At 40.4% G+C, this 19,557-nt stretch overlaps 1 protein-coding gene across 6 annotated transcripts in view; it reads left to right on the top strand.

The window, feature by feature from the left end:
* PTPRM (protein tyrosine phosphatase receptor type M) overlaps positions 1–19,557 on the top strand; it is a 791,703-nt gene that overhangs the window by 498,921 nt on the left and 273,225 nt on the right. For all 6 annotated transcript variants that reach the window (XM_019418445.2, XM_053902396.1, XM_053902395.1 and 3 more), the window contains one exon: positions 2,040–2,142. In XM_019418445.2, the coding sequence (XP_019273990.1) occupies positions 2,040–2,142 (103 nt within the window). The remainder of the gene's footprint in view (positions 1–2,039; positions 2,143–19,557) is intronic.

The raw sequence follows: 19,557 nt of genomic DNA, 5'->3' as shown, positions 1-19,557 counted from the left end.
ATTTCATTTCTAAGCACAAACTTGACTTGAAGTTTAATATATGTTGATAGTTCATAGAAAGCATCAGGTGATAACAATATGGGGAGTTGGAAGAAGAGGAAGAAGTCTTTGGGAGGATAGGAAAATGGCATAGTTTATAGAGCTGAGCAAGTAGAGAAACCACTAGATTTGGAATCAGAAAATACGGTTTCTGGTTGTAATTTTCCATGTGCTCCTTCTCTGATCTTGATTAAGTGCATTGATACTTGGATGTAATTAAGATGATATCACTGCTGCTTGAATTTATGATGGAGAATAAGGTGGGAATGTGTGCAAATATATGTATCTCCAGGCCCCTGCCCCCCCCCCCCCCACTTTTTGGTAATTTTCTCCTATGGAAACTGTATTTCAAAGATTATTAACTTTTTTTTAATGTTTATTTTTTGAGAATGAGAGAGAGAGAGAGACAGAGTGTGAGGAGGGGAGAGGCAGAGAGAGAGGGAGACACAGAATCTGAAGCAGGCTCCAGGCTCCGAGCTGTCAGTACAGAGCCTGACGTGGGGCTCGAACCCAAAAACTGTGACATCATGACCTGAGCCAAAGTTGGACACTTAACCAACTGAGTCACCCAGGCACCCCTTAAAGATCATTATCTTAAAGAGGATGTTCTTTTAGAAAAAATAATTCATTTTTTGCTACTTTTGTTATATAAAAATTCTGGTTGATCCGAGTCTGACCGCTGTTAGCCCAGCAAGTTCATACAGTTCTATCCAGAAACAAAGACAGTTGACATTTTAGTTAGCCTGCAGACTCATCAAGAATAACTATTTGATTTTTATAGTTCAAAGAAAATTACAGTTTATGGGCCCCAATTTTCTACTTTCGTGGACCTCAAATAGAGAACTATTCTCTATACAAAATGTAATTCTGTGTTATGAATCGGAGTTAATTTTTAATAGAATTGGAGTTAATTTTTAATGCTGAGAAAATCCAATAAATGGAAATGAGATATAACCCATGTCTTTTACATAAAAGCTTTTTATATGTAAGAGATTTTTAAAACTGTATTTAAAAAAAAATTGATCTCCAGCGTTCTCATCAGGTACCTACACCTGTGGGTCTTAAAAAGACTGTGTGCCCTCCCACATCACAGGCTTCACGAAATGATTTCTCTTGTCCATGGCGATGACAAAATTACTAAAGAGCTCTGTCGTTATCTTCTCATAATAAGACTGAACAATCTAGAAAACAAAGAATCCCAGGAAATGGAAATAGGATTCACGTGGAGTGGAGAAAAAGAACTAACATTTGTAGAATTATATTTGCCTGGCTCCCTTTATTATCTCTTTGAATTCCCATGATGACCCTAGAGGGTAATTTCTCCTGTTTTGAAAGAAGAGTAAACTGAAGCTCCAGAGATAATTGATGTGCCTCAGCTCTTGTGCTGATTAAAACAAAACAGCAAAAAGTCCAACCGAGGCCTCTCTTACTTCAGTTCCCGTGTCTTCTCCACCTGCTGCTCTCCCTGAGAGCCCACTAGTGGTCACTGATTTCAGCAAGCCTCCGTGGCTCCTGTAGTCCTCTGCAGATCCCTAGATGGATCTCTGGCCCACACAGCCTTCCACCTTGACTCAGATGGGAGAGCTATAATGTTCAGTCTTACGATCTTAGTGATTGTTTCTTAAATTTGCATTTAAAGTCATTTTTAAAGAAAAGCATTCCTACCAACAAGTACACAGATTCTAAGCCCACAGCTCGCTGACTACATCCATTCAGCGAGAATGCACATCAAGACATAATATTAACTAACACCGCCCGAGCCCCCTCACACTCCCACCCAACTTAAATGCAACATGAAAGAAGTCAACATATATTGGTTCTAGAAGTGCTTCCTCGTATTCTGTGTAGGGCATGTATGTAAAGGCTGCCTGTCGTTGGTTCGTAGCTGCAATTTAAGTGCACTGTGCTCTTCATGTTCTTTGGAAATGGAACTAGGAAGGAAACTGAAAAGATCAACCAGGAATATAATGAGTCTCCCATCTCACACATTCTTCCCCCAGCACCCTCTATGCCGGCTTATGAACTGGAGACCCCTTTGAATCAAACGGACAACACAGTGACAGTCATGCTGAAACCTGCACACAGCCGGGGCGCACCTGTCAGGTACTGAGCAGAGGAGGGGTGGGCTGGCTCTAGAGAGATAGGAACTAAAATCAAATTGATTAATTTCTTGAACGTGTTTTCTGGGGTTTTGCTACAAACATCAGTCAGCTTGTAAAGCCAGTATCTTTATTAGCTCTAATTAGATTAGAAAGGGAAAGTGCTTTGAACTGGGGTGACCAAGTATTGTGTATGGAGTTTGATTCAGATGCAAGTGCATTGTTCTTTGAAGATAAGGAACAAAAGCCTTAGTCTGTGGAGAGGTGGCTGTACTTCTAAAAAGTAATTGCTTGCTGAAATTTAGTTACCCAAGGGCAGATGACGTTTTTATCCTGAGCTCTACTCCTTAAATGGACGTTTGTGGGTTTTCTGCTTGTTTGTTTGTTTACTTGGGGTTTTAAGTCACTTAACTTATGGTAAATGGGCTAATTTGTCCATTGGATAAGTGGTATATAGTTGTTTTTTAAAAGAAGCAGATGATTGGAAAGAGCATTGTGAAGTCTTTATTTGAACATATTTATTACCAACAGGTAGGCCCCATTTCTCATTCCATGATGATTTATACAGCTGAGATATTACCAAGTGTAACTTGTACAGTGAATGAATAAAATAAATTTATTCTTCCTAGGAGGGAGCAAAGGAATGCCTGAATAACTCTTGAGTATGAACTTGTCATAAGCTCATTAATCTATATAAAGCAAATTTCTACTTGTTTCAGAGGGATTTAGATATTCTGTACTATCAGAATAGATCCCCTTCAAAATAACCTATTATTTTGAAGAACATACTCCAAGGAAACATTTACATTCCCATTTAAGGCTATGTAGGGATTATTTGCCGTAATCTTTTTGTAGAGTTTTAGTCCATTAACCTTTTGAAACCCAGCTCTTTTGGATCACGTTTTCACTACAATATCAGAGGACAATCAGTCGGACTTCTTTCTACTTGATTAGATATGTGCAAGTTTCAATTCACGGAGTCAAGAGTAAAAACAGAATAGCGTTAATTGATGGTAAAGTCAGATTAGGGTAGAACCACAGAAATTTGCATTTGAAAAATCTACATAATTTTAGTCTCTTCTGTTGTTGAGTTACTCAACATAGTAGTAGTTCACGTAAGGGATTTAGGACTACCATTCCTAAGTGCAGTTTGTGAGAACACCTTGAAGTAAGTGAATGCTTTCTTACGAATTTAAGATACTATTACTGCTAGAAAAGTATAGCCACCGACACTACCTTGGCCCTTTGGGTTGACTTGAGTGCAGTGTTGTTGCGTGCCCTATTCTGAATGACCCAAGCCACACGCTCATTAGATGGTTGGCTGAGATCCAGATGTACCTATGGCTGTGAGTCAGACTTGGTTTCACTCCGGAAAGCTGAAGTGTTATTAAATGATAAATTGATGCTCTGGCCATGGCCTTGAGAGCATCATTTTCTTGTGACCAGTTTAACAGGGGCCCAGACTCAGCACTGTGGGCTTTTAGGACAGGGGTCAATGTTCTCCAGAAACATCATGATAAAATGAAAGGGTAGAGGCCACTCACTTTCAATGCCTCCAAATGGAAGGAATCTGAAATCCTAACCATTTCTCCAAAACAGATAGTTATTTCCGATTCTACTTTATTCTCACATAAACTCCTTTTCATTTTCTATTCTTCTCGCCTCTTTCCTTCAAACCCTTTCAGTCAGATTTTCATCCACGTCTCTGTGTTGATCTTCCTGAGTTTTCAAATAATATTCCTTTGGGCAATCTATATCAGCCCCCTCCCCAATTCTCCTTTCCTTATTTTTTTTTAAAGTGTTTCTTGCATTCCAAACTACTATTCGTGTTTCCTATCATATGCCTTGTTGTTTTCGTTCACACCTTTCTAGTTGTTTTTGGAGACTCTGGAGCCCTAAATAGTTCATTGGAGATATCCTCAGGCTCTTTTTTATTATGTTATAAAAATGCACATTCAAATGCTTATCCAAGTGTCCAAAATATCTGGCTTCACCACAATTTTATATCATTTCATGAGGGCCAGTCTCTGACTCGGCTGAGATTTCAGTTTATGTTAGCACACCCTCCTCCACAGCTGTCTTGATGCTCTATTTCCAAGCTCATCATTGATTAGACATCATCTTGTTATTGGCTAAACATTCCTTGAATTTGCCAGGGTCACTTTTCATTCTGTCTCTATTATGTCTTCTCCCACAACGTTAGCATCTTGAAATTAATAAATGTACTGTCTATGTTCATCATCTAAATCTATGCTAGATTCAGAATCAGTTCTTATGGGATACTATTAAGTAAACATTACAGGCAAACCCACTACAGATACGACCTTAAGTGAAAGGATGCTTCTCTTATCTTAAATGGGTAAATCTGATTGGCACAAATTTGAGAAGGGAAATTATCTCGACCTCACCTGTCGAAAAGTTGTTTGTTTTGTTTTGTTGCAGAAAAGTGAATATTCTCTCCAAGGGATTTGGTATTATAGTACAACATAATGGGACTGATTATCTATTGAGTCGATGCAAGACCAATATCTAGAAAGACTAGTTTGGAAAAAATATCCATAATACTCTCAAACTAAATGGGGTATATGAAAATTTTCAATTTCATTTAATGCTTAGAGAAATAAGAACTCTGATTAGGGAATCATAGGGACCTAAAATATAAAGCCATAATGTAGATTAAAACATTTGAACACATCTGGAAATTTGCAAAATGCACATGTAATCAAACTGCAATACAAGAAAGCTTTTCCCAAATGATAAGATAAATACTAGAAGAAGGAGGGAAATGAAAGTGAACATCTGTTTGCTTTCCTGGATTTTGCACAGTATTATGTGCTCAAAAATACTGTCATTGTGCGATTTCCAAAACCAATTCTTTCAATTGATTTGAGTTTTCTTTAATCCATAATCATTGGTGTTAAAAATTCAGTCCTACTTCATTTATGCACTTCACTAAGTAAGATGGTTCTGCATTAATTCCACTACAAGCACTCGTTTTGCTTAATGCAGATTCTTAAAATTGCACTAAACTCTCCATGTAAACGATTGTTGTCTTTTTATTGATCAACACATCAGCTCTGTCACATGAAATTATTTAAATCCCGAGATGGCCAGGAAGAGCACAAATTCCATCATTCCAACTAGTAAACTAGCACCTGGGACAGAATTTTAATGTCTGTTCATGGATTCAATTTTTTTTTCTTTAATAAGACAAGGAAAAGCTTAATTTTCTTTGACTCATTTAGAATCACCTCATTTCTCTCTCTTCTCTCCACTGTTCATTACATGCAGACACAATCCAACAGAGAAAATCCTCGTAATTTGCCAGCAAAATAGCAGCCCTAAATAAAGGATGAGTTTTACACAAACTGTGTGCTTTTCTTGCACTAACAAATATGCTCTCTGTGATTTTACTCTTGTGATATATATCTGCTATGTGCAATATCCCTCATTAATGATGTTTTATACGTTCTAATGGTCTACAGCATGAGACTCTATCACATGGTTGAGCCTTGGGTGATGGTGTTTTCAAATGACTCTCATTTTTGTTCTTTAGGCATTGTTGCTTCAATTTATTCATAAATGTGTGGGAGCTATATGTCTTCTTAATTAAAACTCAGTGCTTGAATATGTTAATTAAACGTTCGGATATTCATTTCAGTAAAATGTTAGAAAATTGCCATTTTAAGTACTCATTCTTTGATTCATTCATTCAGGAGAAACTACCAAGTGGGGAAAACATCTATTACAGTTGTCTGTCCATGGGGATGGGAGGTGGGCAGTCATCGCAGCAACAACCAAAACATTAAAACTGATGGCTGAAACATGCGAATACACACCTTGTTCTTCTAACAAAGCTAGTCCTAATTATTTTAATGCTGTAATTTTCTTGTCGTTGGTAACTTCTTATACTATGGTGGTCTTTGCAATGAACGCTTCCTCGACAGTTATAGCTAGAAAGCAATTTGTAAAAAAAAAAATAACGAATAATAAATAAAAATAAATAAAAACAAAAAGCAATTTGTGACGAGTTCCCATTGCTGAGAATCAGGGCCACAATCTCAAAGCAAATAGGAACTTCACTGCATTATGAATGGGGAAGAGATGAGGGCATAAGGAAGGAATGAAAGAAATATTTTGCCTTATTTTTTTAAAGCATGGGTCCTGGCAAGTAAGATTCAAATGAGATAGGAAATAGTTTCTGCTAGTAGAAGACAGGCATACATGTTTTATTCATCCACAATACTTGTGATTTTTTTTTTTGGAAAAAAAGAAAAACGTACCATATGAAAACTTCAGCTTCATATATAAATCGAGAATTTATTTACTTGTATATAATGTGGCCAGATTTTCATTAACTAGATTTCACCTTGAATTCATTACCCTGGGAGACTTTACCAATATGTGATGTTTTCATTTATCTCCTGTCATTTTTTCCTGATGCTGCTTTGTCTTAGGTAGTTAGCCAGCAAAACGTGCACGGATCTTAGTGCTTCATTGTTAACTTCTAGTATTGCTTGATTTGCCCAAACTATTCATCAAATATTCTTTTGAAACAAATCAGACAATTAAAAATGTATTAAAGGATGCTACTTTTTCTCATAACCGAGCATTTTTTCCTTGAAAACTCTGTGCTGTGTTCTTAGAACAAGGTGAAGGACAGGTTTTCATTCCATTGAGGATAAATAGTCAGTAAAGCAATTGTATGGGTTTTAAGAAAATTTGTTACACTTCCTAGAAATGTCTGATTTGATCCTCGAGCTGTATGGAAAATGAGATTTATTCTTCTTTGTGGCCATCAGCTTGCACTCATGTTCCCAGCTGGTTGTCACATAGAAGTTTTTCTTAAAGGGATTCGGCAAGAGAGTGTCAGGGAGTCTGTGAAAACTGCCACCTCAGATGGACAGAGACACGGATCTTTTGACAGTAAAAGCAGGGAAAGAGATCATTATGACTAATGAATGATAGGAGATAATCATGCATTTTGTTTTAAGAAGCTTCTTATGTTAGAGCGGCACCTGGGTGGCTTAGTCAGTTAAGCGTAGAGCTCTTGATTGCGGCTCAGGTCATGATCACATGGCTCGTGAGCTTGAGCCCCATGTCAGGCTCCATGCTGACAGAACAGATCCTGCTTGGGATTTTCTCTCTGTCTGCCCTCCCCAGCTCTCATGCACTCTCTCTCTCTCTCACTCAAAATAAATAAATAAACTTTAAAAAAAAAAAGATGTTTCCTATATTAGAAATTATACTTGTTGGCATACAATTAATTATAGTTTAGAAAGTTTTATATTAGGATGTAAAGACCAAAGACCAATTAAAAAAAAAAAAAGACTTTTTTTTTAAGACAGCAACAATCCATTTGATTGTTTGCCATCAGTAAGTCCAAGGAAAGACATTTTTACTCTATGAACACCACCTGCTTGGGCATCTCGTTTTCTTCTGCTTCATGCAAGGAGCCATTGAGCAAATCAACATGATGATGTTCTTGTGAGGATTAATGGAAGTAGTGTTTAAAAAAAACAACAACACTCCAAACTGTATTTCACACATACTAATGCCACATAAGTGTTTTTCTACTGCAATACTTCCAAACTGTGTCAGTAGACGGTTTGTGGTGTGTCCCCCGCCCCTCCCCCCCCCCACATACCCACATAGGACAAACTCTGGTTCGCTAGCTTTTCCTTTGTTTGTGTCATTTTTTTTTTCAAATCTAATATCTTAATTTTACATGAAAAATAAATTAAGGATTTAACAATTGTCTCTATCAATAAAGTCATAAATAATAGCATTACAATAAATCCTGGTATCTCTACTACATGTTAAATTTTGGTTATATCTGGCTACCTATTTATGTATGCATTTGCAAATCTTTGGGAATTGATATTATAAATAGGTAATGAACTCTTCCCTGCTCCAGTTCTGTCGTACAAGTCTTTAAAAAGGTTATATGTTTCCCTGTTGGCCCCTGAATCATTACCTAATTATGGTTATGGCCAGCTCTACTGAATAAAGTTAACTGTAGAACAAAAGGAAATGGGTCTTCTATTTATAACCATCCTGAAAGTGAAATTCACAATATGGCACCAATGGAGAGTCATTGAGACATGGAACTTGCTTGGCCCAATGGTGTCTAATGTTCTGTTCACCTTTGAAGAATCTGATTCTTCTTCCCCTTCCTTAAAAAAAGAAAAAAATACTTGTGATTCAAGTACCATTTTATGGTACAATCATTAGGATTATGTTAGAATATGTTAGAATTTATTCCCTAGATTCTAAAACTTATCTTTTTATTCAGAATAGAGCTGTCCAAGAATTTGATCTTGGGTCAGAGGAACCAGTTAAATAGTGATTTGCAGATATATTTTTTTAATTATTTATTCCCCCAAATTGTATCCCTTTTCTTGTTGGAATGACTATTATTTTGAGAAAGGAAAAACTATAATGTAAAACCTCACAATGCAGTTTACCTTAAGTTCCAAAGCTTCTGTAATATAAATTTAAAAGTAGCTTCATATTAAATTAGCCTATTATAAATCCATGTATAATTTCCATATCTAAACAACGCTTTGCCCTACATTAATTAGAAACTACTGAATCTATCAATAATTGATCAAGATCATTGTGGACGAAAACATAAGATACTTTCAGGTGTCATGCCTGTTAGGCAGGCAGAATCACTCTTTCCTCCTCTGGCATATTCTAAAAAAGAAAGAGTAATATTCAAGTAATTACTCTGTTTTATGTGTCACATAAATCGTGGACCTAACTTTTAAAACGAGCCGCAGGATATAGGGAAAGGACATACTCTGAAGTTAAATAAACGTAATTTCAAATCCCAGCTCTCTTAACAACTACCTGTGTGACTATGTGACTACGTGACTATGACTATGTGACTACATTTCTTAGCATCTGTGAGCCTCGGGTCTCTCATCATTGCAGAGCAAAGTAATATCACCTTATCTCAGGGAGTTGTTAGGATTATAGTTATTAAGCGCTCACTAGGTTCCAGGCACTTTACTGAGTACTGGGAACACAGAGGAGCCTGTTAGGGGCTCTTTTCTTCAGGAGTTAGCAATCTAGATGCAACCAGTGTGTCCTCTCTCCTCCTACTGCAGGGATAAGTACTGGCATAGTGAGCCCAAGGGGAGGGGTTGTACACAGGAGGGTCAGGTAAGGCTTCAGAGGAGCGAGCTCTGGAGCCCAGCAGCTGAATCTTGCAGCTGGATATTGCCCAAGGTTGGTCATGTATGTATGTCATGGGGAGGTATTTGCAGGGCGGGGTAAGTGTATGGCAGGGAATAAATAAGGGGCAAGACGGATGAATTCCACAAGGCCAGGGAGGACTGAGCAAGTTGGCCTCATCTGGGAATGGGAAGGGTGTTACAGCTACAGTGGAGGATGGGGAGGTTGGGGAGCCACAAGGGAGATCGGGGCTAGATTGGGCACCCTTTTGCTCCACGCCCAGGAGTAGAGATGTAGCCTTCAGGCAGTGAGTGGCAAGGGAGAAAAATGTAAGGAAGATCAGCCCTGCAATGGGGGATGGGATTAGCCAGGGAAGGAACATAGGAGAGCTTCCCAGCAAGTGCAGCTGGTGGATGTGCTGAGCCCTCCCGCTGTTCCTTTGACTGGGCCCAGTTAAGACATAGCTCACCTATAGGCATGAAGGGAAGGGGTCTGGTAAGTGCCACATGCCAATTTTTATTAGAGACAGGATCTAAAGGAATCAAAAACATTTAGTCCTTTTTAGAGGAAAAAGTGTTATTAACTAACCAAAGCAATTGGTGATATGAACTGTTTAGAGTATTGTTAAAGTAGACATTAGAATACTAGAAATTTAAAGCCAATCTTGGCAGTGACTATCTAGTAACTTCCTGGAAATTGCTAACTGTATGAATATTTTTAAATATCGATTTTCATAAGCAGTAGAATGTGGCATTATTAATCCCAGTTGCTGAGAAGCTTCTGGATCTTTCTTAGTGGGTGGCCGTGGCTAGTTCTCGGCTGGGGCCAGGGAAGACCCGAATGTTTGATCATGTGATAACTCGTTTCTGCTATGCCCAAAGGAACCCATGCTTGTCTCTCAAAAGATAGGTGCCTGAGATCGGAACTACAGATTACGTGAAAGCCTTTGAATGTCACGTACAGTAGTGGCCAAAAGCTATTCATGCTGTCTCCCAAAGGTGAGAGGAAGTAGTTGTGCACATTCCCCCCTCCAGACTGACCACCCGCCTGGAAACCATCCATCAGGGTGACAGAGGCAGGCATACAGGTTGATCTCATTTTCCACTGACATGATGTGTCTTTCCCCCATCTATCTGGTCCATCTAAATGTTAACAGTGAAATCATTGACAAGTAGTCTTAGTTGTATATGCAGAACACCAAAAGGTTGCAAATGCCTTGAACGGAACACTGCATCCCCTTAGTTATGAAACACAAAGCTGCCATGCCATTTGCTCTCAGGAGCTGCCGGTCTTCCTAATCACAGTTATTGATTCCAGGGAATTTAAGGGGTGAATTTCTACAGGTGTTGCGAGCTAAGACTGATAGCCTTGGGGAGTGAGGATCTTGGAAACTCTGACAAAGACTAATTGATTTGAATATAGATGCCTCCCTTTTACTTTTTTAAGGTGCTAAAATCACATATAGTTGAGAGAGAAGATCCCAGGTTCTCTAAGAGGCTGATTGAGTCACATATGGGGCAGAGAGAGAAAGCCAACCGGGAGTGCTGCTTATAGCCACTTGCTTTCAGAGCTGAGGAGGGACCCAGAGACGATCTGACCACTTTCCTCATGTGACGGCACTTCCTATTTTGGGAGCATAGCCATATAAGGAACAATGTCTTGCGTCATCCTCTTCAGCAGAAACATTTCATCAACCAGCACTTATCAATACCTTCACTATAATTGTGTATGGTGAGAACATCAAAGCACACGAAAATATTGACATGCCTTCTGTTTCATCAAAAATGATTTTATTAAGTGTATTATTATATGGTGCCTGAAGGTCACCTGTATTTGGTTTTCAGCTACTTAATTACCACTCAGTTCCTCAACCTATTTGGTAGCAGAATGATAGGGAGCAATGTGAGTTTTCCCGTATCACCACATCCCTTTTGTGTTGTTCTGTGTCCCAGGCATTCAGCTTCTCTGCTTTGCCCTGAAAGTGTTTTCCTGACCAGTGTCAATGCTGTGCTTTCTGCTCAATGAGAAGTGATAAGCGTTCTCTGCAATTATTCGTCTCGAGTTAAAATTCTTGCCAGTTCTAGCCTTGCAAAGTGTTATAGGAAATTTCACAGTTGACCTTTGGCCATTATTTGTTCATTCTTCCTTCTTTCACCAAATATCTACTGATCAAGCTGGATAGAAAAGTCCAGAGTACTCAAAGAGCATCAAACAGAGGACAAAATCTCAACAGGGGATCAGGATATGCTCTTTAAGCTGAAACGCAAAAGAGAAGTAGGAGGTGGCCAGTGGGGGGTTAGATACAGGTGTAGGTCCACCCAGAAGAGGAACAACCTGTAGAAAAGCCTGGAACATGAGAAAGTAAAGAGATGTAAACAGTGGTCATCTTAGTAAACACAATTAAAAACACACACATATAGAAGAATGAGGTTTGACCAGCACTCAGGAGTATTAATTAGATTTATGCATTTAATGCTGAAAGTGAGCATTTTCCTGGGGTAATCATTATGTAAAATATATGTAAATGTAATAGAAAATGCAAAATGATCACAAAATGATTTTCATAATTTAGTTCCTGAATATCATTCAGTACCTCAAACCTAATTAAGTGTGCAATAAATGTTTATTGAATTGAACCTCATCTTCTTGTTGAGCAAAAGTAATTATCACTGAAACTTTCATAGATAAGAAGCCAAAGGACTGAGATCTCCTTTTAACTGGTTGGACGTATCAGGAAGGAGAAGGATTTTAAATTTATATTTTCATCCCTAAATAAAAGTTAAATACCATGTCCCATCCGTATAGCACAGAAGCATGAAAGAATACCCTATCTTTACCCTTGAATCAATTCGTTGTTGGTTTTTTTTTTTTTTTTTGTAACTAGAAGAGAAATTCAGAAAAGCCACTTTCAAATAAGCCATTACTCCAAAGTCACATTCCATCAGGACGGTCCCTATAATCTTGCACATCTGCACTGACTCCTTTGGATGCTATCCTGCTTCTCACTTCTCAAGGTCACTGACACCCCCTTTTCTTTTACTCATCACTGCCTTAGCTCATACTTTTGCCTTTCTCGGCCCTCCAGTTCCCACTGCACAGTGTGGCTGCAGGGGTCTTTGGCTCTTTGGCTTCAAAATCCATCAGGGTTTCGCCACTGCCCTCAGGATAGTTCCAGACTTTGTTTAATGTGGAAGGTGTCTATCATCCAGTCCCTTCCTGGGTCAGCCTCCCCTTCAGGCCATCCTCCGGCTGAAAAGATGTAAATATACGCTCAGCACTGAGAATATGCCAGGTAGCTTTGATGTATTTTTAGCGTAGAATCTTCTTCCTTCTTCCCTCTTCTGCCCACCTGCCACCCTCAACACACATAAATCACGGGACTGTAGGATTTTTAATGGGGCAGAGATATGATTGCATTTGCACATTTGGCCACAGAGGAAGGAAAATTGGCCCACGAGGTATCCTGGTAGAAAGTTACCAGGTCACCTGTGTGGGTGTTTCGGCGCCATGACTCCCACCAAACACAGAGGCTATTGGGTGGAATGAGGCTGGCAGGTGCCTCCGTGGTACACGCGCAGTTTTCTCCAAATGACCGAAGTTTTACTTAGAGTGAGTGGAATCTGGTATTTCTAAATGTAAATCATTCATAGGACTTCATCTAGTTAAAAGAACACTCAGGGGCACCCGGGTGGCTCCGTTGGTTAAGCGTCCAACCTCGGCTCAGTCATGATTTCGCAGTTTGTGGATTCGAGCCCTGCATCGGGCTCTGTGCTGACAGCTCGGAGCCTGGAGCCTGCTTCCGATTCTGTGTCTCCCTCTCTTTCTCTGCCCCTCCCCTGCTTGCACTATGTCTTTCTCTCAAAAATAAACGTTAAAAAATGTTTTCTTTTTTAATTAAAAGAACACTCAGCATGGACCAGAAGCCTTGGGTTTGTGAGCTTGGGCCATCCTGTGAACTTTCGAATCTTTCTTCGGTTCTAACATTGGAGTCCATCACATGCTCTGCCTGTCTCACAGCATTGTCATGAAGACTGATACAGGCAACAGTTCTTTGTAAACTTAAGTGCTCAAAAAGGGTAAAACTATGGGGGCACCTTGGTGGCTCATTCGGTTAAGTACCTGACTTCAGCTCAGGTGATGACCTCTCAGTTTGTGAGTTTGGGCCCCACATGGGGCTGTCTGCTGTCAGTGCAAAGCCCACTTCATAGCCTCTGTTTCCCTCTCTCTGCCCCTCCCCTACTGGTGTATGTGTGCTTGCTTTCTCTCTCTCTCTCTCTCTCTCTCTCTCAAAACTAACATCAAAAAAATTTTGTTTTAAAGGGGTAAAGCTGGAGTGCCTGGGTGGCTCAGTTGGTAAAGTGTCCAACTTTGGCTCAGGTCATGTCACGGCTTGTGCGTTCGAGCCCCACGTCAGACTCTGCTGACAGCTCAGAGCCTGGAACCTGCTTCCGATTCTGTGTCCCTCTCTCCCTCTGCCCCTCCCCTGCTCATGGTCTGTCTCTCTCTTTCAAGAATAAATTTAAAAAAATAAAATAAAGGGGTAAAAGCTATGATATCAGTATTTGCTTAACAAAGCATGTTGGCTAGATTGCTGTTTAGTCTTGTTTCCTTTATATCATGCTTTTAGTAATAAAACTTTAAATCTATGTATGTATGTGCTTATATTTTCGAGAGAGCATGAACACAAGTGAGGGAGAGGGGCAGAGGGACAGAAAGGGAGAATCTTAAGCAGGCTCCATTCTCAGCTCAGAGCCCAACATGGGGCTCGATCCCATGACCCTGGGATTATGACCTGAGTTGAAATCAACAGTCAGACGCTCAACTGACTGAGGCACCCAGGCGCCCCATAAACTTCAAATTTCTAAGCATCACTTCCCTTTAACTTTTATGCCCATATACTGTGATTATCACTTAAATAGGATCTATGTTCTAAAGGTAACCCATATTCTGACAGTAATTTTATGGAAGCTGTAAGAACTGTGTGTGTGGTATTAATAATACACATTCATTCTGTAAAAGCATCGAAGTTTCAGAAGACCCTTGGTTCCATCAACCACTATTGGCTAGAGTAGTTACAAATAATAGCTCTTTCCTGGGAAGGAGGGCACAAAGGTGTTCAGAATCGTAAACAATGCCGCCAACCACAGTGTGCAGTTTGATGGTCCTGGGTTTACATCCCGGTGCTTATTTGTGCCGTAACCTTAGACAAGTTGAAGTAGCTTTTTTGAGTCTCGTGCTCCTTCCTCATCAATTAGATGTGAGTAAGAACCTACCTCAGAGGACATGAGAGAATTAATGACAGTCAGCAAACGGATGGTATCAGCACAGATGTTATCTGCCCAACATAGGAAAGCTTTACTTATTTATTATTGATGTGATTCTGGCCTCTAATGATGGCGATAACAATAACTAGATAACCTGGTGGCCCCTTTTCTTCTGCCCACGTCTTGGGAAATTTTCCAGGTCCTACTATGATATTCCTGAACCTCAGTTATGATCTGAGCAGTATGTCATCCCAGAAAAATAATTATGATAATGAAAAACGAATAATCATTGAGACTTGGAATGAGTAGCTATATAATGCATCAGGCTGATGCTTGGTCCTTTATGAGGTGATTTCTAATCGTCAAGAGCAGACTTTTTGTCAGATGCCAGCATCCTTGTGCACGGGAGGAAGTGAGGTCTGTGGAGGTGAACAGCCAGCACTCTCCCCTGCACAGCATCACATGACCAGCGAAGCCATGTGAACTTCAGGCACCTGCTTCCTCCCAGGAGTCCCCCCCCCCCCCCACCCCGTCCCCTCCTCAGCCCTCAGACATCTTCCCTGCAGATTCTTTCTGGAACCAGACTGGTTACACCTTCCTTTGCATGGATGAACCACTCCACAAATTAATATCCTGTCTTCATTGTCTCTTCTAGCATTAAGAAACATATTAATTACACCTTTAACTTTAAATTATGATCATCAGAATCTTTGGGGTTTATCCCTGTTACTTAATTTTAGGAGGGTTTTTTTTTCTTATTGTTTTCTTCTTCTTCTTCTTCTTCTTCTTCTTCTTCTTCTTCTTCTTCTTCTTCTTCTTCTTCTTCGGTGAAGCCCAACTCCATTATAATTTACTCGGTGTTTAATTTTTTTTTAATGTTTATTTATTCTTGAGAGAGAGACAGAGACAGAGCATGAGTGAGGGAGGGGAAGCAAGTGAGAGGGAGACACAGAATCTGAAGCAGGCTCCAGGCTCTGAGCCGTCAGCAAAGAGCCCGATGCGGGGCTCGAACTCACAAGTTGTGAGATTGTGACTTGAGCTGAAGTCGGAAGCTTAACCAGCTGAGCCACCCAGGCACCCTTGATTTACTCAATGTTTAACGGTACAGTTTCAAACACTCAACGGACATGGATTAAACAAATTTGCTTTAGTGTATTGGATCATTGTAATCAAATTAATCAGTCTTTTTTTGTTGATGTGCATGTTCTCCTTCAGTTCCCCATTCTTAATAGTCTCCAGAGAATCAAGAAAAAAGATACCATTTCTTTTAAAATGCTTATTAGTGGTTTTTTAATTGTTCCCTTTTATTTATTGAAGAAATGAGAACTGCAGGACCATCATAAACCCTCTGGGCTAAATGTTCTTTTGCCAGCGTTTGAACTTTTTGAAAGACTCTATCTGGTGCTAAAATTGTTTTAGAAAAAGAGTTCTAAATATCTGACTTCCTACCTAATTTGTTTTTTCTTTTTTCATCGGGATACCCATAGTCACAAAGACCAAAATGTCATTCACTGGTAAAACTTCAATTTTTTATTGCTATATTGGCTTGGGGTTTTTTTTTTTATTACTTATTATAGCTGAGTTGCAACAGTGTGTGTTAACAAAAGGTGCTAAATCTCTTATTACCACCACTACCATCCATCCCCCACCTGATTTTAGGTGAATTTTATTGTATTAAAAAATAATACTCTGGATTCCTTTACTGCCGGGAAACAAAGATCATTTTTATTAATGTTGCTTCTAGGATGACAATGTCAGTCATCTCTTTGAAAATTCATTTTGGAAACTAAGTTTGTTCTTCAAGAACCCTTGAAAAGAAGCTTTAAAAATGGCAGGGGAAGATAATAATAATAGAGTAGATGAATTTGAGCGTTTATACAATGAAACTTAATTTAACTTTCCCTCAAACTCCATTTCAAACTTGCTTTTGTGCATGAGAATATAGTGCGCAGCTTTCCTCCCCCTATTTTTCAAATGTTCTTCTCCTCAACATAATCTCCTCTGAAGGATTCTGTGTATTAGATCAGAGCGCCAGTCTTATTACCTGGGCCTCCAGGGCAGGTGCACCAGAGAGCCCCGCCCCCGTGCCAAGCTAGGCCTTCTGCAGAGAGAGGCAGCCTGTGGACAGGGACAGCCGGAGACGGTTCTCAGGCCCAAACTCTGCAGCCACGCCCCCCGCCAAAGTACAGCAACGCCCACCTGGAGTTACTTTGATGTGACCTGCGTTATGAAAATGGGTATCAATTGCAGTCCTAAAATTAAGACATTGTGCATCTCGTAACCTGAGGAGTGATTATATAGGGCAGGAAGAGTACTTGCAAATTTGCCTGAAAGTGATTTGGAGAGAGGTAAAATGGAACAGAGCGCAGGACTGTGTGCCCATGGGCGTCTTCACCCTCCCGCCCCCAGAGAGCAGAGACTGCTAGGTGCTTGGCCCTCACCTCAGGCATCACTGGAGGCTGTGGGAGTCAAGACGAGGAACGCTGCTCGTCGTCACACCCTAAGGTGCACTTTTGCCGGGAGCTGGGCAGTACTGAAATTGTAAGGAAAGCCCTGTCACTCTGGGCGTTGCTCTTGAGGTAACTTGGGGGACCCTTGGGGCACACCGGCCAGGACTTCAGGAGGTATCGGGACTGGGCATAGCCCACTCCCTGCAGTCTTCTGTACTCTGGATGTAGAGTCCTTGTGGGCTCTTGGAAGCTGTTGCAGGCAGTCATTAGTGAGTGTGCTGGAAAAGCTTGTTGGAACTTTGTTTGCACAAGTGGTTGGAGAGAATGGGGACTGTGTAGGGAATCTAAAGATATTAGCTTTTCTGTTCCCATCCCTTTATGTTTAATTTGGGAGACAGCTGGTGGCCCTAGGCAGTACCGCCGTATTTGGGTGTTAGCGGTGGGAGTGTTTGGGCGCTAGGTCCAGCCCAGATGTCCTCCATGAAGCAGATGCTCTAAGAGCTGGGCATAAACATTGTCACTCCTTCCCTGTGTCCCGTTACGCTAGGGTTTGTGTACGTGCTATGTGTGTGTGTGTTACGTACAAACCCATGTCAGGTGCCTGTCACAGCAGTTCTTTGTTGGAGCGACCTATTTCTGATGCCCTTAGGCTGGTCTTCAAGGACAAGGGCAGTGAGTGACCAATTCCTCCTTTTCTTCTTCCCCTGTGCCTGGCACAGTGCTTGACACATGATCAATATTGTGAAAATGGAGGGTGGAGGACATAGAAATGAAATAATTTTCTTCTCATGTATTGATGTGGAGAGTCGCCTGATCTTGTGCCAAGAGTCATAAGATGTCAGAACTTGAAAGGACCTTCCTGGTCAGTCGATGATTTAGTGGCAAAGCTGGACCCAGTTGCCTGTGATATGGAGACTCTCAGTTCATTGTTCTCTCAAGGGTACCCCCTTTGGTTCACCTGCCTCGTTGATGGTGGCATTTCTGTTCCAGCTTACCTAGCCTGCAGTCTTAGGACTTTGAGGGACTGAAAGATTCCGAATTGAGCATAATACAAACATGCAGTAATGAAAACATTTAGTGTGGCTTTGATGGCATTCAGTTTCCATTTTTATTCAAATCACTAGTGCTCTTTAAGAAAACACACTGTAATAGTAGTAGCTGACCTTGAATTATAATTTTTATAATCATATGTTTGTTATGAAATTGCGATGATTCGATTATGATTAGCTTAGGGGAAATAAAATCTGCAAAGGAAAACGGCTTCATTTGTTAAAACGGGGAGAACTCCGTCCTAAAGAGGTTCCATCTAGGACTCATTTACTTGAAATGTGGTGCCTGTTGTGAAGATTAATAACAGGTGGCCTTTTACAGAGCTGCTCAGCCTGAGTCTAATGTTTTAGTTTTTACTTTATTATCCCAAACCTCCACAACTAAACGATTTTTTCTTCCTGTCCTTTGTGCACGATATGGAACTGTAATCGACTTCATATTTCTCACCCAACCTTTCAGCTGTAATTAATATTTTATTGTATCAGATTTTATCACTGACTGGCAGAGCAGCAGGGTCCTGGACGCATGCTCGGGCACACTTGCACACGCACGATACACGCATGCACACACGCGCACACGCACCCACAGAACGACGGTAACTTGCGGATGCGAGGCTAGCTCCTTATGATGAATCTTGGCTGAGAGAACATAAAATATATCTGTGGTGCCCGCAAATATTCCAAAGCAATTTATGGCCAATCTTACCTAGAAGAGAGCAGGACAAAGAGAAATTAAAGTCGCTGACGTAGGATATTCAACCCCCAGATCTATCGAGGCTGCGAGGCGTGTTACACAGTGCCCACCGTCTGTGCACAACTAGGTGCCAGTCGGCATTTCTGATTTAGTGAACGGCGCCGTGTTAGGTCAGCTACTTGCATTACGAGTGTTATGTGAAGGTCTCTGAAGAATCCTAGTCATGATGATCAACACATGGAACATAGTGAACTGACCTTTTCCCCCCCTAACTTTTAACTGATGACAGTATTTTTAAAACTTAGTTTAGTTGTACGAGGCTGTTTGAATGATCAGGGTGTCATTCCAGTTAAGTGCTGACAGGTTTACGAAAAGAGAAGGACCAAACCAAGAACAGGGAGAAAATAAATTCTGTGTTATTGCGTGGCAATAAACTTTAATCACACATTTATATTACGTGCTTTGCATAGAATTTACACTTTCATTTTGCATCGCCCTCCCACCCTCAAAAAAAATAATCTTCAGGAAGATAGTACTGCTAGTCTGTATTCTTTTTTTGTACATATAGAAGAGACGGTTTTACCAAAAATTGCAAATTAAACTAAAAGGCACTATGAGGTACCATGAAATGAACAACATTCGAAGTCTAAGTCTGAAATGATCAGAAGTGCAGACTTTAAAAGATTAGCAAACGCAACAGTGAGATGGATCGTTAACTTCTCTCCCTCTCTCCCCTTTCCCTCACCCCCTGTTCTGTTATCCAGTTGTATAACCCTCCAA

Source organism: Panthera pardus, unplaced genomic scaffold, assembly GCF_024362965.1.
Source record: "Panthera pardus isolate Hobbes unplaced genomic scaffold, ASM2436296v1 HiC_scaffold_15, whole genome shotgun sequence".
NCBI classification, from domain to species: Eukaryota; Metazoa; Chordata; class Mammalia; order Carnivora; family Felidae; genus Panthera; species Panthera pardus.
This window is presented reverse-complemented; position numbering and strand designations above follow the sequence as displayed.